Genomic DNA, 25,348 nt, shown 5'->3' with positions numbered 1-25,348 from the left:
CGCCGTTTTAGGCGCGAGAAACGGGCGCCCAGCTCGGAGGGACGCCCGTTTTTTATCGTGTGGAAACTTGGGCCCATAGTCACTCTTGTAATGTTGGAAACGCAGCAGCTAATTTGCGCACAGCAAGCTCCCTCAAACAGCAATGTGATAATGACCGGATAATCTGTTTTTGTTATGTTGATTGAGGGATGAAATATTGACCCTAGGACACCGGGGATAACTCCCCTGCTCTTCTTCGAAATAGTGCCACGGGATCTTTTACGTCCGTCTGAGAGAGCAGATGGGATCTTGGTTTAACGTCTCATCTGATAGACGGCACCTCCGACAGTGCAGCACTCCCTCAGCACTGCACTGGAATGTCAGCCTAGATTTTTTTTTTGTGCTCAAGTCTATGGAGTGGGACTTGAACCCACAACCTTCTGATTCAGAGGCGAGGGTGCTACCCACTGAGTCACTGGCTAATGCTATTCGAGAGGGGAAAAGGGTAAATAGTCAGGGTCTCCACTCCTGATGATGACCCGCCAATCCCCTGTTGAAAAATGGCCATGCGAGGATACTGGGGGAAGATGTGCATCATGCTCCTCTGTGATGCCCTCAAAGTCAGATAGTCAGCCCACACTCTCTGTCGAAGCTTGATTGAGAATAATGTCCACTTGTGGAAGTTACCAGAGTGTGTCTAATGCCTATGGAATTACATTGCCAGCATGTATCAATGCCTTTGGTGGGGAAAGAAAATTGGTGAGCAAAAAAATCCCCTTGCACCCATCACCGCCTGTGCGCGCTGACTTGTATTGGCTCCCAGTGCAAACCCGCTCCAATTTAAAATTCTCATTTTGTGTTCAAATCCCTCCATGGCCTCACCCCTCCCTTTCTCTATCACCCGTTCTAGCCCCAAAGCCCTCGCTCCTTGCAACCAATGCTCCCTTTAATTCTTTGGCTCCACGGGGTATTCAAGATACAGTACGGCACATGCAGGGTTTTTGCGTTGATAAGAACATAAGAAATAGGAGCAGGAGTAGGCTATTCGGCCCCTCGAGCCTGCTCCACCATTTAATAAGATCATGGCTGATCCGATCATGGACTCAGCTCCACTTCCCTGCCCGCTCCCCTTATTGTTTAAGAAACTGTCTATTTCTGACTTAAATTTATTCAATGTCCCAGCTTCCACAGCTCTCAGTTCTAAATGGGCGGCCCTTTATTCTAAGAAAAGCTGGCTGCAGAGGTTCCCTGGAGCGTTACGTAGCGGGAATATTGTGTACAACTGACCTGCTTTGGAGGTTGTTCAGAGAAGGTTCACGAGGTTGATTCCGGAGTTGGGGGGGTTGACTTATGAGGAAAGGTTGAGTAGGTTGGGCCTCTACTCATTGGAGTTCAGAAGAATGAGAGGTGATCTTATCGAAACGTATAAGATTATGAGGGGGCTTGACAAGGTGGATGCAGAGAGGATGTTTCCACTGATAGGGGATACTAGAACTAGGGGGCATAATCTTAGAATAAGGGGCCGCCCATTTAGACTGAGATGAGGAGGAATTTCTTCTCTGAGGGTTGTAAATCTGTGGAATTCACTGCCTCAGAGAGCTGTGGAAGCTGGGTCATTTAAGACAGAGATAGACAGTTTCTTAACCGATAATGGGTGATGGGGAGCGGGCAGGGAAGTGGACCCGAGTCCATGATCGGATCAGCCATGATCGTATTAAATGGCGGAGCAGGCTCGAGGGGCCATATGGCCTACTCCTGCTCCTATATTTTATGTTCTTATTTTTTGACCAAACTTTTGGTCACCTGTCCTAATATCTCCTTATGTGGCTCGGTGTCAAATTTTGTCTGATAACGCTCCCGCGGAGCACTTTGGGACGTTTTACTACATTAAAGACGCTATATAAATGGCAGTTGTTGTGAGGCAAATTAAACAATTTTCATTTCTTGTTTTGCAGAGTCGGAAAGATAGGGAGAGACCAAAGCAGAAACTAAAAAAAAACGCAGAATCCCTGAACACAGTTGTCAACGCCGTCACCGTAACAACAGAAAAGGTAAGTGACCTTACAACGGATCCTACCCCGTGGCCCTGATAACTCAAACCCACCCAAATGAGGGCACACAGGTACCTTGATCATCCGCGCAATGCTTCCCCATTTAGTTTTCTAACCATTGTTTTTGTACAACACCTTGTGCTCGGGCATCCAAGGACTTGCCAGGCAGACATGGGTCCTTGAATTGTAGAGCGACTGAAATTTTCACCAGCTGCTGATGTACTGATATCTCAGTGTGCTTTAAAAAAAAATTGTTCTGGGATGTGGGCATCGCTGGCAAGGCCAGCATTTATATCCCATCCCCTAATTGCCCTTGAGAACATAAGAACATAAGAAATAGGAGCAGGAGTAGGCCATTCGGCCCCTCGAGCTGCTCCTCCATTCAATAAGATCATGGTTGATCTTATCATGGACTCAGCTCTACTTCCCTGCCTGCTCCCCATAACCCTTTACTCTCTTATCTGTCTATCTCCGTCTATCTCTGAAGGTGATGATGAGCCGCCGCCTTGAACCGCTGCAGTCCGTGTGGTGAAGGTGCTCCCACAGTGCTGTTAGGGAGGGAGTCCCAGAATTTTGACCCAGCGAAAATGAGAGAATGGAGATGTGTTTACAAGTCTGGATGGTATGCAACTTGGGAGGGAACGTGGAGGTGGTGGTGTTCCCATGCGCCTGCTGCCCTTGTCCTTCTAGGTGGTAGAGGTCGTGGGTTTGGGAGTTGCTGCTGAAGAAGCCTTGGCGAGTTGTTGCAATGCATCTTGTAGATGGTACACACTGCAGCCATGGTGCGCTGGTGGTGGAGGGAGTGAATGTTGAAGGTGGTGGATGGGGTGCCGATCAAGCGGGCTGCTTTGTTCTGGATGGCGTTGAGCTTCTTGAGTGTTGTTGGAGCTGCTCTCATCCAGGCAAGTGGAGAATATTCTATCACACTCCTGACTTGTGCCTTGTAGATGGTGGAAAGGCTTTGGGGAGTCGGGAGGTGAGACACTTGCTGCAGAATACCCAGCCTCTGACCTGCTCTTGTTGCCACAGTGTTTATGTGGCTGGTCCAGTCCAATCCAGTGCTGGTGCCTACTGGTACCCTGGCATCCTCATGGAGCACCTACTGCTCCAGTGTGCAGAAAACCCAATGTGCCACTCCTGTACCTTCATTGTCCCTTTCCTTTGATTAATGTAAAAATGTGCAACCCCCTAAGCTGTCCATCACTTTATGTTTGTTTGGGGAAGAACTGTAGGAGATTGTTGGGGTCAAACATACGGACACGACAGCCAGGTCATAATTCCCGAGACCATGATGAGCAGAACACAGAATGAAATGGGTCAAGAAATCCGTGGGTTCTGCTGACACGATGGACCCTCTGTCCAGAACTGTCCTCGGGAGCAATATGGAAATATTTAGCATTGGGAATGTCTGTCTGTCCAGTAGAGTCTTTTCATTGTTGTATTGTCGTCCTGGAGAGTGCCGTGATAATGCTTGGGATGCTTTTAGCAGCGGCTTCATGGTGGAGTATGTGCACAGAGTGGGGGAGATTACAGAAATAGGGAGGGTCGAGGCCATGGAAGGTTTAGACAGTGAGTTTCAAAGCTTAGGTTGAGCGATTATAATCGGGGATGCTCAGGAGGGCAGAGTTAGAGGAACGCAGACATCTCGGGGGTTTGTGGGGCTGGAGGATATTACAGCGATAGTGAGGGGCAGGGACTTGGAGCGATTTAAAAATAAGGATGGAAATTTTGAAACTGAGGCGTTGCTTAATCGGGAGCCAACGAGCACAGGGGTAATGGGTGAGTGGGAGTTGGTGCGAGTTAGGTCACGGGCAGTCGAGTTTTGGATCACCTCTAGTTTACGCAGGGTAGAATGTGGGAGGCCAGCCAGGGGAACGTTCGTGTAGTCAAGTCTAGAGGCAACAAAGGCATGGAATGAGGGCTTCAGTAGCGGATGAGCTGAGACACGGGCAGAGACATTAACGATAATGAGAGCGGATGGTCAATGATCGTTCTGTCCTGGGATTCCCACGATGGCTCCGTGGGGGAAGTGCACCAACTGAGGTGGTTCTGAGGCAACCGGAACTCCAAATCCTGCTCTGTGCCGGGTCAGGTCGCTGACAGCATTGTTTCGAGTCGGCTAAGGGGTGATCTGATGGAGGATTTTAAAATGATGAAGGGGATCGATAGGTTAGACCTCGAGATGTTTCCACGTGTGGGGGAGATCAGAACCAAGGGCCATAAATATAAGACCGTCATTAATACATCTAGCAGGGAATGCAGAAGAAACCTCATCCAGAGAGGGGTGAGAATGTGGGACGCGCTGCCACAGGGAGTGGTCGAGACAAATACCATAAATGTATTTACGGAGAAGCTAGATATGCAGATGAGGGAGAAAGCACAAGAAGGTTATGCTGCTTGGGTGAGATGAAGAGGGGTGGGTGGAGGCTCGTGTGGAGCATAAACACCGGCATGAACCCACTGGGCCGAATGGCCTGTTTCTGTGCTGTACAAATCAGTCAGTAAAGATCGAAAGCACAGTTGATTTGTTGATTTTCGGTCTACAAGGTAAACTCACTGAAACCTGCCCTCTCGGCAGGGAGCTGCAATTCCGAGACAAGGGGGACAAATCTGTCGCGTCCGTTCTCTAACTCGCACGCTCGCTGCTCGGGGCCTGGGATTGGGCCATTTGCTCATGCACCTTTTGTGTCCCGATGCCTGAAACGGGCGGAGAGAGCAGACTCCGTGGTAACTTTCAAAAGGGAAATTGGTTAAATACTGGAAGGGGGGAAATGTGCAGAGCTACGGGGAAGAGGAACGGGTGGGGAGTGGGACTAATCGGATCGCTCTTTCAATAGAGCCGGCACGGGCATGATGGGCCAAGCGGCCTCCTCCCATGTTGCATGAATCTGATCCGAATAAATAATTGTCTCAAAAGACAATCATGGGTATAGAGTAGAGTGTGTAATTATTAGGAGCCTGCAGGTTCCTTTTATAGACCAGTTCATTCATGGCACTCTCTCTGGCAACAGCTTTCTCTCATCAGCTGCTGATCTGTTTGACAAGATATGCTTTAATCTTTCTGTTATAAATCAAAACTTCCTTATTTAAACTTTTTTCTAAAATAAATTCTTCTCCTGAATTGCAAAAGTGCCTCTGGTGCATTGCACATCTGTTCAGTTTCTTCACCGCCAGCTGTTTCTCTGCCCGACATGCCTGTTCTCCGATTTTTAAATTCGACTTAAAGAAAAACTAACGGGAGTTTCTGCGCTGTTGTTTTTTTCCTCCCCCCACTCCCCCACCTTCCTCCCCCCCCCCACCCCACCTCCACCCCCCACCCACCCACCCCTTTTATATCTAACTAATAACTGTCAGACTTGCACAAGTGCTAGCAGCAGCCACGGCCACGTGTCGGGGACCTTGAGCGCTTCGGATGAAACCACAGCTGCCTTTACCAATAAACATTTCCAGGGAGCGTCCGCGCCGCACGCCAGTGGGAAGGAGACGGCCGAGGCCGCCAGGTCGGAGGTCAAGGGGAAGAAGGCACCCGGTCATGGCTCCGGCCAGAGGGGACGAAAGCCAGGCGGCGGGAAGAGCGCGGCGAGCGTTTCCACTGTATCGTCAGCCAGTCCGTTTCAGCAAGGTACCGTGTCCGATTGGATTGTTTAATCTGCTGGGGTGGGGGGGTAAAATGTTGAAGAAAAAAGACTTGCATTTATATAGCGCCTTTCACAACCACCGGATGTCTCAAAGCAGTTTACAGCCAATGAAGTACTTTTTGAAGTGTCACTGTTGTAATGTATGAAACGCGGCATCCAATTTGCGCACAGCAAGCTCCCACAAACAGCAGTGGTGATAATGACCAGATCACCTGTTTCTTTGTTACGTTGATTGAGGGATAAATATTGGCCAGGACACCGGGGATAACTCCCCTGCTCGTGTTCGAGCCATGGGATCTTTTACATCCACTTGAAAGAGCAGACGGGGGCCTCGGTTGACCATCTCATCTGAAAGACGGCACCTCCGACAGTGCAGCAACCCCTCAGCTCTGCACTGGGAGTGTCAGCCTAGATTTATTGTGCTCAAGTCTGTGGAGTAGGACTTGAACCCACAACCATTTGACTCGAGGCAAGAATGCTGCCCACTGAGCCGCAGCTGACACTGACAATGTGTACAGGATACGATATCCATCAGAGTGACTCCGAGGTTAAGTCTCTGTTTCTGAGCCACACGGGCTGATTTCACTAGTTTTACCGTTGGTAGGCATGCGGACCCTGTTTTGCAGGCAGTAGACTAACTTATTGAGAAGTCTACGGAAAACTGGTTTAACAGCATCGACTCCAGGAGCCAGTTCACGAACACCGACTGGCCTCTCCAATACCGAATTAATTTTTTTTTAAAAACACATCGTAAGTCCTGCTGTAACTGCTGTAAATGACCCCAATCTGGGCTTCATTCCTGATCTGTGGCCGCAACAGACACGTGCACCAACACTCTCTTCTCTGTATCTGCCACCCAACCCCACCACCCCCTCCCCCCCCGCAACGTGCATACGTCAATGAACGCCAGCGTGCACACGTACACACAAACATACACTCACCCACGCATTCTGAAACAGAAGATCACACAGCCAGCCGCCCAGCTGAGAAAAACCACAGTGGCTCGACAGGAAGCTGTGAACACCCTGTACAAGAAGATCTTTAAACCCTTGCACCAGTCTGTGAGATCAGCAGCGCGAGTGTCAGACGTGGCTCAGTGGGTCGCGCACTCTCGCCTCCTGAGTCAGAAGGTTGTGGGTTCAAGTCCCACTCCAGAAACTTTTGAGCACAAAAATCTAAGCTGACACTCCCAGTTTAGTGCTGAGGGAGCGCCACACTGTCAGAGGTACCGTCTTTCTGATGAGACGTTAAACCGAGGCCCCGTCTGCGCTCTCAAGCGGACATATTTAGAAGAGTAGGGGAGTTGCCCTGGTGTCCTAGCTTCAATCAACATCACTAAAACAGATAATCTGGCCACTCATCATAGGCAGTTCCTCGGAATCGAGGAAGACTTGCTTCCACTCCTAAAGTGAGTCCTTTGGTGGCTGAACAATCTGGCCATTATTACATTGCTGTTTGTGGGAGCTTGCTGTGCGCAAATTGTATCCCGCGTTTCCTACATTACAAAAGTGATTACACTCCAAAAAGTACTTATTTGCCTGTAACGCACTTTGGGGTGTCTTGGGGTCAAGAAAGGCGCTATAGAAATGCAAGTCTTTTTATGTGCTATGTACACCATCACACACTGTAGCTGTGGAACATTTGCAGACATGAGAACGTGGGCAGGTACTGAACTTTTCACTTCAGTTTTTTCCTCCTCCTGAAGATACAATTTCTCACACTGGGTCACAGTTCCATAAAGAAAGAAAGACTTGCATTTACATAGCGCCTTTCACAATCACCGGATGGCTCAAATTGCTTTACAGCCAATGAAGTACTTTTGGAGTGAAGTCACTGTTGTAATGTGGGAAATGCGGCAGCCAATTTGTGCACAATGGGATCTTTTACGTCCACCTGAGAGAGCAGACGGGGCCTCGGTTTAACGTCACCTCCGAAAGACGGCACCTTCGACAGTGCAGCACTCCTTCTGGAGTGTCAGTCTAGATTTTAGTGCTCAAGTCTCTGGAGTGGGACTTGACCCCACAACCTTCTGACACCGAGGCAAGATGGCTGCCCACTGAGCCGCAGCTGACACTGTCATACATACATTTGTTGGATATAGTCAAGAGGGAGTTACATGTGGTCCTTACGGCTAAGGGGATCAGGGGTATGGAGAGAAGACGGGAATGGGGTACTGAAGTTGCATGATCAGCCATGATCTTATTGAATGGAGGTGCAGGCTCAAAGGGCCGAATGGCCTGCTCCTGCACCTATTTTCTATGTTTCTATGTTTTATAACAGCATCTCCTTTGGGCCAAGTCCAAATTGCCATTCTTCTTGTGTTATCCCAGGCAGTGAATGGTGATTGGCTATTTGACTATAATAGGCCTCACAGCCAAGTCCTGTCCTCAGCCAATGTCCACACGTGGGCATTTTCTAAATGCTTTGTAGCCAATTGGATCAACAACAACAACTTGTATTTATATAGCGCCTTAACATAGTAAAACATCCAATCATCAGTTGTGTGATGGTGGTGCAGTGGTAAGCATGGTTGCCTTCCAAGCAGTTGACCTGGGTTCGATTCCCAGCCATCACATTTGTCAATTTCTACTTGAGGATGAATTGAATTTGATGACTCTGGTTGCAAGCAGTTCTTACAGCAGCATCTCAAGGATTTTGAGGAAGGACATTCTTGCTATTGAGGGAGTGCAGCGAAGGTTCACCAGACTGATTCCCGGGATGGCGGGACTGACCTATCAAGAAAGACTGGATCAACTGGGCTTGTATTCACTGGAGTTCAGAAGAATGAGAGGGAACCTGATAGAAACGTTTAAAATTCTGATGGGTTTAGACAGGTTAGATGCAGGAAGAATGTTCCCAATGTTGGGGAAGTCCAGAACCAGGGGTCACAGTCTAAGGATAAGGGGTAAGCCATTTAGGACTGAGATGAGGAGAAACTTGTTCACCCAGAGAGTGGTGAACCTGTGGAATTCTCTACCACAGAAAGTTGTTGAGGCCAATTCACTAAATATATTCAAAAAGGAGTTAGATGTCATCCTTACTACTAGGGGGATCAAGGGGTATGGCGAAAAAGCAGGAATGGGGTACTGAAGTTGCATGTTCAGCCATGAACTCATTGAATGGCAGTGCAGGCTAGAAGGGCCGAATGGCCTACTCCTGCACCTATTTTCTATGTCTATGTCTATCTCTATTGCTGGTTGAGATGAGCTAGCTCAGTACAAACTATGGATTGAACCTAGAGTGATCCCGTCTGTCTCTTCAGTACCACGCCACACAGTGCCTTTAAAAATGGAGTCATTAAGGCAGCAGGTGCTGAATCTGACACGTTTCCTATTCGGGTATCAGTCACAGAAAATGCATAACCTCACGTTAATTGTTGCCCTGTTAGCCAGTTGCAGGTAGATGGAGTTAAGATCATAAGAATTAGGAGCAGGAGAAGGCCGTTCGTCCCCTCGAGCCCGCTCCGCCATTCAGGAAGATCAAAAAAATCTACCGATCCTTGTCCTGAATATGCTCAATGACTGAGCGTCCACAGCCCTCTGGGGCAGAGGATTCCAAAGATTCACCACTCTCGGAGCGAAAAAATTCCTCCTCATCTCAGTCCTAAATGGCCCACCCCTTATCCTGAGACTGTGACCCCTGGTTCTAGACTCCCCAGCCAGAGGGAAGCATCCTCCCTGCATCTACCTCGACCATCCCCTCCCAAGAATTTCAATGAGAGATGATTCAATTCATCATCATAGGCAGTCCCTCGGAATCGAGGAAGACTGGCTTCCACTCTAATAAAAAAAAATGAGTTCTTCGGTGGCTGAACAGTCCAATAGAGAACCACAGTCCCTGTCACAGGTGGGACATATAGTGGTTGAGGGAAAGGGTGGGTGGGACAGGTTTGCCGCACGCTCCTTCCGCTGCCTGCGCTTGATCTAATTGAATGCCGGTACAGGCCCGAGGGGCTGAATGGCCTCTGCCTGTCCTCCATTCCTTCCTTCCTCTGCTTCCAAGATGGGGTAAAATTATTACATAGCGTATGAGAGTGCGCTCCCATGATAACCAGGTCCAGACTCACGACCTTCGAGCTCAAGCACTGAAGGAAGTTTCATTGTCTCTTTAAACGCTGTGTAATCGAAGCATTTGGAGATGTCTGTCAGGATTCCGGCCAGTAATCCCATCTCGGGACCCGGCTGCAGAACAGACGGCTAGAAGCTCCCTCTCTCGGGACTCTGTGATGTCATCTGAGGCCTTTGATTGGATTACGGCCCTGTAATCCGCTGCCAATCACCGTGTGTTCTCTCTGCAATACACTCTCAGCCGGCCGGCACTGCACGGCTCAGCAGGCAGGAAGACTGTTCCGAGATAGAATTGAGCTGGACAGGTCAGGGAGAGGCCGGGTTCCATTCCTCGCCTAATCCCAGTTAGCGGATCTCGGCCCAGCCGGTTGTAGAAGGGTTACATTCAGTAACAGCTCCTCCGGGGGAAAGGGGGCAGGAGGAAATGAAGCAGAGTTCGGGCTACTGATACTATCTAACAACTCAAACGGGCAAGTCTGATCGCCTTCCCCACCCCCATGCAAGCCCAGAGGTGTCGTGACATCCTGTCACAGCTGAATAGCTGCCAACACTCGCTGTCTAGGCTGACACTTGAAGAATTGCCCTTCGGGTACTTCCAGTGTAAGATATTTTCTCAGCTGGGGTGATGTTTGGAAGAAAAATGTGGAATTTTTTCTCTGCTATGTTATTAAAAGGAACTGGAGGCACTGGAGAAGGTAGAAACAAAATTTGCTAGAGTTAGCGTTTCGGGTCTGTGACCCTTCATCAGAAGTCAGAGTTCTGAAGAAAGGTCACTGACCCGGAACGTTAACCCTGTTTCTCACCTCAGAAGCTGCCTGACCCGCTGAGATTTCCAGCATTTTCTGTATTTATTTCAGATTCCAGCATCCGCAGTATTTTGCTTTTGTATGAAGAATTGCTAGAATGATACCAGACGCGAGAGATTACATCTATCAGGAAAGATTGAACAGGCTGGGGATCATTTCTCTGGAAAAGAGAAGGCTGAGGGGTGACCGAGAGGTCTTTATGAACGGGTTCGATAGGATAGGCTTAGAGAAGATGTTTCCATTTACGAGTGAGAGCAGAACCAGGGCCCATCAATATAAGCTAGTCACTAATAAGTCCAACAGGGAATTCAAGACAAAACTCTTTAACCAGAGAGTGGTGAGAATGTGGAACTCGCTATCACAGGGAGTGGTTGAGGTGAATAGTATCGATGCATTTAAGGGGAGGCTAGATAAGCACTTATTATTATTTATTATTTAAATGAAGAGATTGCAAAGTGCCGTAGTATAGCAGAACCTGGGAATACTTGTGCATGAAACACAAAAGGTTAGTATGCAGGTACAGCAAGTGATCAGGAAGGACAATGGAATGTTGGCCTTTATTGCAAAGAGGAACGGAGTATAAAAGCAGGGAAGTCTTGCTGCAGTTATACAGGGTATTGGTGAGGCCACACCTGGAATACTGCGTACAGTTTTGGTTTCTATATTTACGAAAGGATATACTTGCTTTGGAGGCAGTTCAGAGAAGGTTCACTAGGTTGATTCCGGAGATGAGGGGGTTGACTTATGAGGAAAGATTGAGGAGGTTGGGCCTCTGCTCATTGGAATTCAGAGGTGATCGTATCGAATCGTATAAGATTATGAGGGGGCTTGATAAGCTGGATGCAGAGAGGATGTTTCCACTGATGGGGGAACTAGGGGGGCATAATCTCAAAATAAGGGGCCGCCCATTTAAAACTGAGATGAGGAGGAATTTCTTCTCGGAATGTTGTAAATCTGTGAAATTCACTGCCTCAGAGTGCTGTGGAAGCTGTGACATTGAATGGATTTACGACGGAGATAGACAGTTTCTTAACTGATAAGGGAATAAGGGGTTATGGAGAGCGGGCAGGGAAGTGGACCTGAGTCCATGACCGGATCAGCCATGGTCGTAATGAATGGCGGAGCAGGCTCGAGGAGACTTATGGCCTACTCCTGTTCCTATTTCTTATGTTCTTATGAGGGAGAAAGGAATAGAAGGAATGTGTTGATGGGGTGAGATGAAGAGGGGTGGGAGGACGCTCGTGTGGAGCATAAACACCGGCACGGATCCGTTGGGCCAAATGGCCTGTTTCTCTGCTGTAAATCCTTTGTCATACTTTGTAATGCTGAGCAGAAAGACACTTGCCTTTTAATCTGTCCTTATCCTTCTGAAGGCAACACGCCATTTCAGGTCCGTGCTCAGGGCAACAATCAGCTCCAGTGTGTGCCCTGGACTATCCGTGTCTGCTGATCCTGCTGTGTTTGAGCTGGGAAAATATTGCTAGCTGGGAGGTCTTATCACTTGCACAGTAGACACTTCAAAAGGGTCTGTGTTGCTGGACAAATAATCCAGAGACCGAGAGTTGCAAGTCCCACCAAGGCAGTTTAAGAATTTGATTTCAAGTATTTTTAGACACAGAATCAGAGAAAATTACGACACAAAAAGAGGGCAGTTCGGCCCATCGTGTCCGTGCTGGTCGAAAAAGAGCTCTCCAGCCTAATCCCACCTTCCAGCACTAGGTCCGTGGCCCTGTAGATTACGGCACTTCACATGCACATCCAAGTACTTTTTAAATGTGATGAGGGTTTCTGCCTCTACCACCATTTCAGGCAGCGAGTTCCAGACCCCCACCGCCCTCTGGGTGAAAACATTTCCCCTCAAATCCCCTCTAATCCTGCTACAATGTACAAAAATAAAAAGCTGGCATCACTAAGAGTGACCCTGAACCTGTCAGTATTCCTGTAAACACCTAACTGGTTCACTCGTGTCCTTTAGGGAGGGAAACCTACAGCCCTTACCTGGTTTGGGCCTATATGTGACTCCAGACGCTGAGTCTTAACTGCCCTCCTGAAGTGGCCCAGCAAGCGGCTCGGTTGTCTTGGGGGACAGGCAATAAATGCTGGCCAGTGACGCCCACGTCCTGTGAATCAATTAAAAAAAAACCAAGATGGACGGACGACATCATAGATAAATATACAAATATCTCTCGACAGGTACAGGTCAGTTACTTTTGTTCCGTTCGTACATGAAATACTCCCCCTCCCCCTTCCCCCCCCCCTGCCCACTCCCTCCCCCCACTCGCATTTTCCTTCAGTTGCCAGGCATCTCTGCTGAATTCAATTGAAAGAAAGCATTTGCATTTATATAGCGCCTTTCATCTTTCATGTCCTCTGGGCCTCCCAAAGCGCTTTACAGCTCATGAATTTTGAAATGCTGCAAGGAAGGCAAATTAGTCATAATGGACAGGGAAATGTCTGACAAAACAAAGTTTATACGGGAAGCATCAAAGGTAAAGGACTTGCATCTGTATGCCATTCTAGGTAAAGCAAGCAATTAGGAAAGCAAATGGTACGTTGGCCTTTATTACAAGAGGATTTGAGTATATCATCATCATAGGCAGTCCCTCGGAAGACTTGCTTCCACTCTAAAAATGAGTCCTTGGGTGGCTGAACAGTCCAATACGAGAGCCACAGTCCCTGTCTCTCACAATTTAAGTGTAAGAGTAAAGACGTCTTATTGCAATTATACAGGGCCCTGGTGAGACCACACCTGGAGTATTGTGAGCAGTTTTGGTCTCCTTTCCTAAGGAAGAATATACTTGCTATAGAGGGAGTGCAACGAAGGTTCACCAGACTGATTCCTGGGATGGGGGGATTGTCCTATGAGGAGAGATTGAGCAGACTAGACCTATATTCCGTAGTGTTTAGAAGAATGAGAGGTGATATCATTGAAATATACAACATTCTTACAGGGTAGATGCAGGGAGGATGTTTCCTCTGGCTGGGGAGTCTAGAACCAGAGGTCACAGTCTCAGAATAAGGGGTCGGCCATTTAGGACTGAGATTAGGAGAAATTTCTTCACTCAGAGGGTGGTGAATCTTTGGAATTCTCTACCCCAGAGGGCTGTGGAGGCTCAGTCGTTGAGTATATTCAAGACACAGATCGATAGATTTTTGGATATTAAGGGAATCAAGGGATATGGAGATAGTGCAGGAAAGTGGAGTTGAGGTCAAAGATCAGCCATGATCTCACTGAATGGTGGAGCAGGCTTGAGTGGCTGAATGGTCCACTCCTCCTAATTATTATGTTCTTATTTTGCCTTTCAAAAACTTAACTACTTTGAAATGCAGTCACTGTTGTTATGTAGATGAATGTGGCAGCCATTTTGCACACAGCAAGATCCCACAAACAGCAGCGCGATAGGAACAAGATCAGGCCGGTCGGCCCCTCGAGCCTGCTCCGCCATTCAGTCAGATCATGGCTGATCTTCTCCCTCAACTCCATTTGCCTGCCTTGGCTTCATTTCTCGACTCCTTTAGCTTACAAAAATCTTATCTATCTCAGTCGTGAAAGCTCCAATTGACCCCCACCATCCACAGCCTTTTGGGGGGGGGGGGGGGAAGCCGGTGATCGGCCTGCGTGGGACCTCCAAACAGCTTAACAGGAACATTGGGAGAGAACTGCAACTTTCTTTGCATAAAAAATGTACTTCCTGATTTTGCTGCTGAACGGCCTGGCTCTAATTTTAAGGTTGTGTCTGCCCCTTGTTCTTGATTTCCCCCACCAGAGGAAATAGTTTCTCCCTATCTACTCATGTACATCCCTTGGTCACCTCATCCTTCTATCTCCTGGACTCCTCCTACATTGCAACGGTGACTACACTTCAAAAAATACCTCATTGCTGTGAAAGGAAAGGATGTGAAGGCCTTAGATAGGACGCAGAAAGGATTTACGAGAATGGTTCCAGGGATGAGAAACTTCAGTTACATGGATAGACTTGTGAAGTTGTTCTCCTTGGAGCAGAGAAGGTTGAGAGATTTGATAGAGGTGCTCAAAATCATGAGGGGTCTAGACAGAGTGGATAGAGAGAAACTGTTCCCATTGGCGGAAGGATCGAGAACCAGAGGACACAGATTTAAGGGCGGCAAGAGTCCGTAGAGGGAAGTGACCGGGGCCCAGGGGAGGCGTGAATCTGGGGCCCAGAAGAGCCGAGGGCCCAGGGGTAGTACGGGCCAGCCCATACTGCAGTATGTGTGCGCGCTCGGTGTGTGCAGCAGAGCTGGTCTCCGGTTAGCCTTGGGTAATCCTTGCCACTGGACCAAGACCTAGCTCTGTCAAGCCCGTACGGTGGCTGGTGTGCAACGGTCACCACGCGTTTAAAAAATCCACACACAGGCATCTTCCACCCTTCACGATTTAGTTCAGGACCTGGAATATTAGGTCCTTCATTGAAACACCTGTGAGCTCATCCCTTTTTGGCGTGGAAGCAAGTCATCCTCGCTTCGAGGGACTGCCTATGATGATGATGAGATTTAAGGTGATTGGCAAAAGAACCAAAGGTAACATGAGGAAAAACTATTTTTACGCAGCGAGTGGTTAGGATCTGGAGTGCACGACCTGAAAGGGTGGTGGAGGCAGACTCAATCGTGGCTTTCAAAATGGAGTTGGATAAGTCCCTGAAGGAAAAACAATTTGCAGGGCTACAGGGAAAGGGCGGGGGAGTGGGACTGGCTGAGGTGCTCTTGCAGAGAGCCAGCATGGGCTCAATAGACGGAATGGTGGCCTCCTGTGCTGTGACCATTCTATGACCCTGTGGGATGTCCTGAGGTTGTGAAAGGTTATACATATAAATGCAAGGTTTTATTTCAGTGACTAACCTGTTGCCTTTTGAGGTAACATTTCCAAACATTTCTAACATGTTACCTTCTATAAAATCAAAATTCAACAGCCAAATGGAAAAACCTGCCCAATTTTTCCAGTCAATCATCACCCAGCAGCCTTGCCACTTGGGAAAAGTCAGGAACAGGCGTACAATGGAGTGTTCTGTCGGGTTTAACACGCACGTTTATTAATAGAAATTATATTTACATTAATAACGCCATTTAAAAATGATTGAAAGCTCTTAAAAGCATAAGGTGACACTTCGAATAGCTGGGTGCTGATAATTGCCAGTAATGAGGTGCTAAGGCAATCCATTTAGACAAACAATTAGAGATTAGCGTGCGTTTAAAGGTGAGAATGGGACATTAATAAGCTGGTTGAATGGGAGTGAAGCACAAGCTGTATGCTTTAAAGAAAAATGGGCCTCGTTCTGAAGGGATGGGATAGGTTCTTGGAGAGAGAGAGCGAGAGCGCGCGCACGTGGGGGAGGAGGAGAGAAAGTTTGGAATCGCGGGAGGATAGTGTGTTTACTGTACAGCAGCTTTAAAAAATGATATGCGTCTGTTTGTTGTTCCATTACAGGCAGTCTCCTGAGCACTTCCAGCAGCTCACTGCAGCCGCCCCAGGAGACCACCGGAGTGTTTACCAAGCCCGAACTGCGAGCGGACCCTTACCCAGCGGGCAGGGGTTCTGCGCCAAGCCCCGCCTCCTACGACGCAGCGAAGGCGGACGCGTTTGCCGCCGAGGGGTCACTGTCTGGCTTCAGCCCCTTGATGCGTTTCGCCGCGGCCCAGAAGAAGGTGGGGGGGCCGGGGGCGGGGCCGGCGGAGAGCTCCCCCGGGGACTTCAGGACTCCCAGTGGGATGGGCGGACCCTCGGGCGGCGGGGCCGGCTACAAGCGGCCCCAGCCGGTGCCCGCCGTGGCCGAGGAGGAGGAGGTGACGGCGGTGAAGGAGAAGAAGCACAAGGGCGGCAGGAAGAGCAAGCACGGGCGGGGCCGGCCCAAAGGCAGCAAGAATGAGAGCAGCGCCAGTCTGGTCGCCCCCATCTCCCTCATCACCTCCTCGGCAACCGACCCGACCGGGTGCATCACCAGCCCCGCGCTTGCAAAGCTAACGCCATCGACAAGCCATAGCGGAGCCAACCCCAGTCTGGCGATAGAAGCGTCGCTTCTGGGTTCAGGTACGCAAATGCTCTTCTTACTAACACTTTCCGGTGAAGCCCCCACGAGTTGAATTTCTTTCTCAAGTTGATGTTGCTACAGCTCCCCTAGTGGCTCAGTGGGTAAATGCAGCAGCAAACGTGAGCCACAGTGAGCTGCCCACCAGCTTTACCAGTCTATACTCAATTAGCTGGCCACAGCCAGAGCAGAGCAAAGCAGCGTAATTATAATTGGCTTCATTGGCCCCTGCTCTAGAGAGGGGTGGAATCAGTCAGCAGGGGTCCCTGCTCCTTACTGCCGTCCTGATCACTGATGCCACTAATTTTTTGGGGGGTGTGCAGCCCATTCAAATTTTCGCGCATTTAAAAAAAGAAAGACTTACATTTATATAGCGCCTTTCACGTCCACCATACATCTCAAAGCGCTTTACAGCCAATTAAGTACTTTTTGGAGTGCAGTCACTGTTGTAATGTGGCAGCCAATTTGCGCACAGCAAGCTCCCACAAACAGCAATGTGATAATGGCCAGATAATCTTTTTTTTTGTGATGTTGATTGAGGGATAAATATTGGCCCAGGACACCGGGGATAACTCCCCCTGCTCTTTTTCGAAATAGTGTCATGGGATCTTTTACATCCACCTGAGATAGGAGACGGGGCCTCGGTTTAACGTCTCATCCGAAAGACGGCACCTCTGACAGTGCAGCACTCCCTCAGCACTGCACTGGAGTGTCAGCCTAGATTTTTTTTTTTGTGCTCAAGTCCCTGGAGTGGGACTTGAATCCGCAACCTTCTCACTCAGAGGCAAGTGTGCTGCCCACTGCGCCACGGCTGACACTGAGCAAAAGTCGCTGAGCCACCAGTGCAGGACCACCAGAGCGCTGCAGGGCGGCGCAGCTCAACGGGAACCTTGGTCCTGGTGTGCGTACCTAGATCAGGCCCGACTGCGATGCTCCCCCTGTCGAATAGCCCATCGCCATTCATCACATAAGAACATAAGAAATGGGAGAAGGAGTAGGCCATACGGCCCCTCGAGCCTGCTCTGCCATTTAATATGATCATGGCTGATCCGATCATGGACTCGGGTCCACTTCCCTGCCCGCTCCCGATAACCCCTTATTCCCTTATCGGTTAAGAAACTGTCTATCTCTGTCTTAAATTTATTCAATGACCCAGCTTCCACAGATCTCTGAGGCAGCGAATTCCACAGATTTACAATCCTCAGAGAAGAAATTCCTCCTCTTCTTAGTCTCAGAATAAGGGGCCGCCCATTTAAAACTATGTCCCCTAGTTTTAGTTTACCCTATGATTGGAAACATCCTCTCTGCATCCACCTTGTCGAGCCCCCCTCATTGTCTTATATGTTTCAATAAGATCACCTCTCACTCTTCTGAATTCCAATGAGTAGAGGCCCAACCTCCTCAACCTTTCCTCATAAGTCAACCCCCTCATTTCTGCAATCAACCTCGTGAATGTTCTCTGAACTGCCTCCAATGCAAGCACAGATTGAACCACCCTTTTCTGGCACCCTCAGGACCTGGCCTGTGCCGGATAAGGGATTTTGCCAAACGACGGGAGGTCACGCCGACACGCCACACCCCCCCCCCCCCCCAACCAAGACTTACCGGGTACTGCTGACCTCAGGCACCAACAACATCCACGCTGTGTCCTCTGGCCCACCTCCCGCTGCTCTCCGACCTTATCTGGGCCCGACCCCAGTCGCTGGGCTCGACCTCGCACCAAGAGACCCGGCTACTTCAACCCAGGTCGGGTCTGCCAACGCAGGAATGTTGCAAAATGGCAGGTGCTGTGCAATTGGAGGGCTGCAGTTGTCTGTGTGAGTGTCGGGCTGTCTCTTTCTCTGTCCCTCTCTCGGGGGATGTGGGCGTGGGGGGTCGGTGAGGGAGGGGGGAGACCGGCACTGATTCTCCGGATCACCGGCTGTCCCACATTCAATGCTGCAGCAGCTCACACCGGTTCCACACACAGACCCGACCACCTGCCGGGAATGGTGCCAGATAAGGGAGTCCTAGATAAGGGAGGTTTAACCTGTAGATCCTTCCTTATATACGGAGACCAAAACCGTACGCAGTACTCCAGGTGTGGTCTCACCAATACCCTGTACAGTTGGAGCAGGACTTCCCTGCTTTTATACTCTATCCCCCTTGCAATAAAGGCCAACATTCCATTTGCCTTCCTGATCACTTGCTGTACCTGCATACGAACTTTTTGTGTTTCATGCACAAGGACCCCCAGGTCCCTCTGTACTGCAGCACTTAGCAATTTTTCCCCATTTAAATTATAATTTGCTTTTCTATTTTTTTCTGCCAAAGTGGATAACCTCACATTTTCCCACATTATACTTCCTGTCGGGGGCAATTACCACAATTTGGTCGGGGGGCGGGGCGGGGCTTCTGCGCCGGGTACAGGAAGGGGCCCCTCGCGAAAGTTACCGCCTCCAAGCGGGGCGCTCCCAAATTCCACCCCCGGAGAGTTTTACATCTGTCCGTGTTGTCACATAGAACGTTACAGCACAGAAACAGGCCATTCGACCCAACAGCTTCGTGCCGGTATTTATGCTCCACACGAGCCGAACCTGACCCGAGAACGCCTGGTACCGAAATTGAGGGCCTGAATTCTAAAGTGCTCCATTCGCCAGCACTGTCATCCTTCAAGTGTAGGTGTCAGCCGTGGCTCAGTGGGCAGCACTCTTGCCTCGGAGTCAGAAGGTTGTGGGTTCAAGTCCTACTCCAGGAACTTGAGCACATAAATCTAGACTGACGCTCCCTGTGCAGTGCTGAGGGAGTGTTGCAGTGTCGGAGGTACCGGTTTTCAAATAGGTGCAGGAGCAGGCCATTCGGCCCTTTGAGCCTGCACCACCATTCAATATGATCATGGCTGATTATGCAACCTCAGTACCCCACTCCTGCTTTCTCGCCAAACCCCTTGATCCCTTTAGCCGTCAGGGCCACATCTAACTCGCTTTTGAATATATCTAACGAACTGGCCTCAACAACGTAAAACCGAAACCTCTGTTTGCTCTCTCGGGTGGATGTAAAAGATCCCATGGCACTATTTTGAAAAAGAGCAGGGGAGTTATCCCCAGTATCCTGGCCAATATTTATCCTTCAACCAACGTCACTAAAAAAAAGATTATCTGGTTGTCATCACGTTGCTGTGTGTGGGAGCTTGCTGTGCGCACATTGGCTGCTGCGTTTCCTACATTACAACAGTGACTACATTTCAAAAAGTACTTCATTGGCTGTAAAGCGCTAAGAGACGTCTGGTTTTCGTGAAAGGTGCTATATAAATGCAAGTCTTTCTCGCCTTGATGAGCAGAACAAAAAAGAGAGAGGTTTAAAAGAAGGTGCCGGTGGGGGGCGGGAGCAGAGAGGGAAAAATGGGAATTGCTGTGAAATTCTGACCCACAAGACGCTTTGGTTATTCTTCGGAGGGTCCCAGGAGCTGCCCCGTTGTTTTGATCTGTACAAGTGCTTGAGTAATGGGTACTTGTGTCTCGGGGGCAGTCATGTTAATTCATTCAGGGTAAAATCTGCTGGCGGGCGGCAGCTGCATCACTGAGTTATGGGCAATTAAATTAATAGTTTCTCAGTATTTTCAGTGGTCAGAACATGGATGAGGGAGGGATAATGCAATATTTCAAAGATTGCTCAACAAAAGAAAGTGTAGCCCAGATGACACGGTGTTCAGGGATAAATGTATACAAACCTGCCACGACATTCCTCAGATAGGTACTACAACAACAACAACATTTATATAGCAACTTTTAACGTAGTAAAATGTTCCAATGTGCTTCACAGGAGCGACTATCAAACAAAATTTGACACTGAACCACATAAGGAAATATTAGGATAGGTGACCAAAAGCTTGGTCGAAGGGGTAGGTTTTAAAGAGCATCTTAAAGGAGGAGAGGGGTAGAGAGGTGGAGAGCTTTAGGCAGGGAGTTCCAGAGTTTGGGGCCCAGGCAACAGAAGGAAGGAAAAGATTATAATTTGAGCAAATCAAAAGTTTCAGAAACAAATGGTGACATTAAATTAAATAGAGGGGATAGAGTATAAAAGCAGAGAAGTCCTGCTACAAATGTACAGGCTATTGGTGAGGCCACACCTAGAGTACTGCATGCAGTTTTGGTCTCTATTTAAGGAAGGATATAATTGCATTGGAGGCAGTTCAGAGAACATTCACGAGGTTGATTCCAGAAATGAGGGGGTTGACTTATGAGGAAAGGTTGAGTAGGTTGGGCTTCCACTCAATGGAATTCAGAAGAATGAGAGGTGATCTTATCAAAACGTATAAGATTATGAGGGGACTTGACAAGGTGGAATGCAGAGAGGATGTTTCCACTGATGGGGGAGACTAGAACTAGAGGGCATAATCTCAGAATAAGGGGCCGCCCATTTAAAACTGAGATGAGGAGAAATTTCTTCTCTCTGAGGGTTGTAAATCTCAGGAATTTGCTGCCTCAGAGAGTTGTGGAAGCTGGGACATTGTCCATCTATGTCTTAAATTTATTCAGTTTCTTAACCGATGAGGGAATAAAGAGTTATGGGGAGCGGGCAGGGAGGTGGACCTGAGTCCATGATCGGATCAGCCATGATCATATTAAATGGCAGAGCAGGCTTGAGGGGCCGTATGGCCTACTCCTGCTCCTATTTCTTATGTTCTTATGTTCTTACTTATATAACTGCCTTTAACTTACAAACCTGCCACGACATTGCTCAGCTAGGTACAACAACAACATTTATATAGCCCCTTTAGCCTAGTAAAATGTTCCAAGGCACTTCACAGGAGCGATTATCAAACAAAATTTTTTGGCTGAGCCACATAAGGAGATATTGGGATAGGTAACCAAAAGCTTGGTCGAAGGCATAGGTTTTAAGGAGCTTCTTAAAGCCAGAGGGGTAGAGAGGCGGAGAGGTTGAGGGAGGGAGTTCTAGAGCAGAGGTCCCAGGCAGCTGAAGGAAGGAAAAAATTCTTGTATCCACAGGTCTTAAGAGAGTTAGCAGCAGGGATAGTGAATGCATTGGTTATAATTTACCAAAGTTCCCTGGATTCTGAGGAGGTCCCAGCAGATTGGAAAACTGAAAATGTAACGCCCCTAATTAAAAAAGGAGACAGACAAAAAGCACAAAATTATAGACCAGTTAGCTTAACATCTGTGGTTGGGAAGATGTTGGAGTCCATTATTAAATAGCAGTGCAGGATATTTGGAAAAGCAAAATTCAGTCAGGCAGAGTCAGCATGGATTTATGAAGGGGAAGTCATGTTTGACAAATTTGTTAGAATTCTTTGAGGATGTAACAAACAAAGTGGATAAAGGGGAACCAGTGGATGTGGTATATTTGGACTTCCAGAAAGCATTTGACAAGGTGCCACATAAAAGGTTACTGCACAAGATAAATGTTCACGTGGTTGGGGGTAATATATTAGCATGGATAGAGGATTGGCTTATGAACAGAAAACAGAGAGTAGGGATAAATGGTTCATTCTCGGGTTGGCAATCAGTAACCAGTGGGGTGCCGCAGGGATCAGTGCTGGGACCCCAACTATTTAAAATCTATATTAACGACTAGGAGGAAGGGACCGAGTGTAACGTAGCCAAGTTTGCTGACGATACAAAGATGGGAGGAAAAGCAATGTGTGAGGAGGACACAAAAAAATCTGCAAAAGGACATAGTCAGGTTAAGTGAATGGGCAAAAATTTGGCAGATGGAGTATAATGTTGGAAAGTGTGAGGTCATGCACTTTGACAGAATAAAATCCAAGAGCAAGTTATTATTTAAATGGAGAAAGATTGCAAAGTGCTGCAATACAGCAGGACCTGGGGGTACTTGTGCATGAAACACAAAAGGATAGTATGCAGATACAGCAAGTGATCAGGAAGGCCAATGGAATCTCGGCCTTTATTGCAAAGGGGATGGAGTATAAAAGCAGGGAAGTCTTGCTAAAGTTGTACAGGGTATTGGTGAGGCCACACCTGGAATACTGCGTGCAGTTTTGGTTTCCATATTTACAAAAGGATATACTTGCTTTGGAGGCAGTTCAGAGAAGGTTCACTAAGTTGATTCCGGAGATGAGGGGGTTGACTTATGAGGAAAGGTTGAGTAGGTTGGGCTTCTACTCATTGGAATTCAGAAGAATGAGAGGTGATCTTATCGAAACGTATAAGGTTATGAGGGGGCTCGACAAGGTGGATGTAGAGAGGATGTTTCCACTGATAGGGGAGACTAGAACTAGAGGGCATAATCTTAAGATAAGGGGTCGCCCATTTAAAACTGAAATGAGGAGGAATTTCTTCTCTCTCAGGGTTGTAAATCTGCGGAATTCACTGCCTCAGAGATCTGTGGAAGCTGGGTCATTTGAATTAATTTAAGACCGAGATAGACAGTTTCTTAATCAATGAGGGAATAAAGAATTATGGGGAGCAGGCAGGGAAGTGGACCTGAGTCCATGATCGGATCAGCCATGATCATATTAAATTGGGGAGCAGGCTCGAGGGGCCGCATGGCCTACTCCTGCTCTTATTTCTTATGTTCTTCTCATAATTCTAGCAAACCAAAAGTTTCAGAAACAAATGGTGACATTTAACTAAATATTAATTTTTCAAAGACTTTTTGATTGGTTCAGATTTGGACCTTCTCTCTATCCCTCTTAGTCACAATCTGTTTTGACTCCATCAAGTCTACTGTGATCATTGCTTCTCCGATATCTCCAGACTGTTCGCAACCTCAGTGTCATATGTGACCCTGAAATGAGCTTTTGACCACATATCCACAGCATAACTAAGACCGCCTATTTCCACCTCTGTAACATCGCCCGTCTCCGCCCCTTGCCTCATCTCATCCGCTGCTGAAGCCCTCATCCATGCCTTTGTTACCTCTCGACTTGACTATTCCTACGCACACCTGGCTGGCCTCCCACATTCTACCCTACGTAAACTAGAGGTGATCCAAAACTCGGCTGCCCGTGTCCTAACTCGCACCAAGTCCCGTTCACCCATCACCCCTGTACTCGCTCACCTACATTGGCTTCCAGTTAAGCAATGCCTCAATTTCAAAATTCTCCTTATTTTCAAATCCCTCCATGGCTTCGTCCCTCCCTTTCTCTATAATCTCCTCCAGCCCCACAACCCCCTGAGCTGTTTGCGCTCCTCTAATTCTGCCCTCTTGAGCATCCCTGATTATAATCGCTGCAAGACTCCCAAAGCAAGCGCTCTACTCGGAACTCCTTCATGGCAAATGAGCCAAAGATGGGCAGAGGAAACGTTACAGGGACACCCTTAAAGCCTCCCTGATAAAGTGCAACATCCCCACTGACACCTGGGAGTCCCTGGCCAAAGACCGCCCTAAGTGGAGGAAGAGCATCCGGGAGGGCGCTGAGCACCTTGTGTCTCCTCACCGAGAGCATGCCGAAACCAAGCACAGGCAGCGGAAGGAGCGTGCGGCAAACCAGGCTCCCCACCCACCCTTTCCTCCAACAACTGTCTGGCCCACCTGTGACAGAGACTGTGGCTCTCGATTTGGACTGTTCAGCTACCTAAGGACTCATTTTTAAGAGTGGAAACAAGTCTTCCTCGATTCCGAGGGACTGCCTATGATGATGATTATAATCGTTCAACCATTGGTGGCCGTGCCTTCTGGTGTCTATGCCCCAAGCTCTGGAACTCTCTGCCTAAACCTCTCCGTCTCTCTACCTTTCTCTCCTCCTTCAAGACGCTCTTTAAAACCTACCTCTTTGACCAAGCTTTTGGTCACCTCCCCTAATATCTCCTTGTGTGGCTCGGTATCGAGTTTTATAACACTCCTGTAAAAAGTGCCTTGGAACATTTTACTACCTTAGGCTGACACTCGCGTGCAGTGCTGAGGGAGTGCTACATTGTCTTTTGGATGAGAAGTTAAACCAAGGCCCCATCTTCCCTGTCGGGTGGACGTCAAAGATCCCATGGCACTATTTCGAAGAAGGGGAGTTATCTCCGGTGTCCTGGCCAATCAACATTAAAAAAAGATTATCCGGTCATTATCGCATTGCTGTTTGTGGGAGCTTGCTGTGCGCAAATTGTCTACCGCGTTTCCCACATTACAACAGGGGCTACACTCCAAAAATAATTCATTGGCTGTAAAGCGTCTTGAGAAGTCCGGTGGTGGAGAAAGGCGCTATAGAAATGTAAGTCTTTCTTAAGTACACTATATAAATGCATGTTGGTCGCTGTAGATAACGCAACAAATGAGGGAACATTTTGCCGAATAATATGACGACTAGTTTTTAAGGATCTCCTAGCAGTTGTTGATTGCTTTGTATTTCTGGCGAAAGTGTGAGTGGCAATTCAATGAACACAGTTTGATCCCGGGGAGAAGGAAGCCTCTTTTGTTACTTGACCTTTAATTGTGGCCCACTGTGTTTAAGATGCTTGTTCAAAGCCTCTAGGCAGAGCTGGAATACTGCATCCCCCCTGCCCTGCTCCAGCCCTCCCCTGCCGAGTATAAAGAACCTGTGTATCTCCCATAGGGAGTTGGGGGAAAGAATATACGGTTACAGTAAGGGCTGAAAATGGCCTTTGCTGTTGCCATAGGAACAGCCGAGTCCCATCGAAAGAACAGCGCCACTTTAACAATAATAATCCATTGGAAGGTGGGTTTAAAAAGATTTTTTGCGGGGTCTTTCAGTTTAATTTGAAACAGAGGAACAGGAGGAGGCCAGTCAGCCCCCCCGAGCCTGTTCCATCATTCAATTAGATCGTGGCTGATCTGTACCTTAACTTTATTTAC

General features: G+C 48.2%; 1 protein-coding gene and 1 non-coding gene across 4 annotated transcripts in view; both read left to right on the top strand.

The window, feature by feature from the left end:
* The window catches only part of LOC139233891 (protein AF-10-like), a 186,852-nt gene that overhangs the window by 96,018 nt on the left and 65,486 nt on the right, over positions 1-25,348 (top strand). For 2 of the 3 annotated variants that reach the window (XM_070864536.1, XM_070864534.1), the window contains exons 7-9: positions 1,935-2,030; positions 5,385-5,652; positions 15,985-16,584. In XM_070864536.1, the coding sequence (XP_070720637.1) occupies positions 1,935-2,030; positions 5,385-5,652; positions 15,985-16,584 (964 nt within the window). The remainder of the gene's footprint in view (positions 1-1,934; positions 2,031-5,384; positions 5,653-15,984; positions 16,585-25,348) is intronic. The other variant, XM_070864535.1, reaches the window with a different exon arrangement.
* On the top strand, positions 8,172-8,243 carry trnag-ucc (transfer RNA glycine (anticodon UCC)). The gene has a single exon. It is a non-coding gene; the product is annotated as a tRNA-Gly (tRNA).

This window comes from Pristiophorus japonicus, chromosome 21 (genome assembly GCF_044704955.1).
Source record: "Pristiophorus japonicus isolate sPriJap1 chromosome 21, sPriJap1.hap1, whole genome shotgun sequence".
NCBI classification, from domain to species: Eukaryota; Metazoa; Chordata; class Chondrichthyes; family Pristiophoridae; genus Pristiophorus; species Pristiophorus japonicus.
This window is presented reverse-complemented; position numbering and strand designations above follow the sequence as displayed.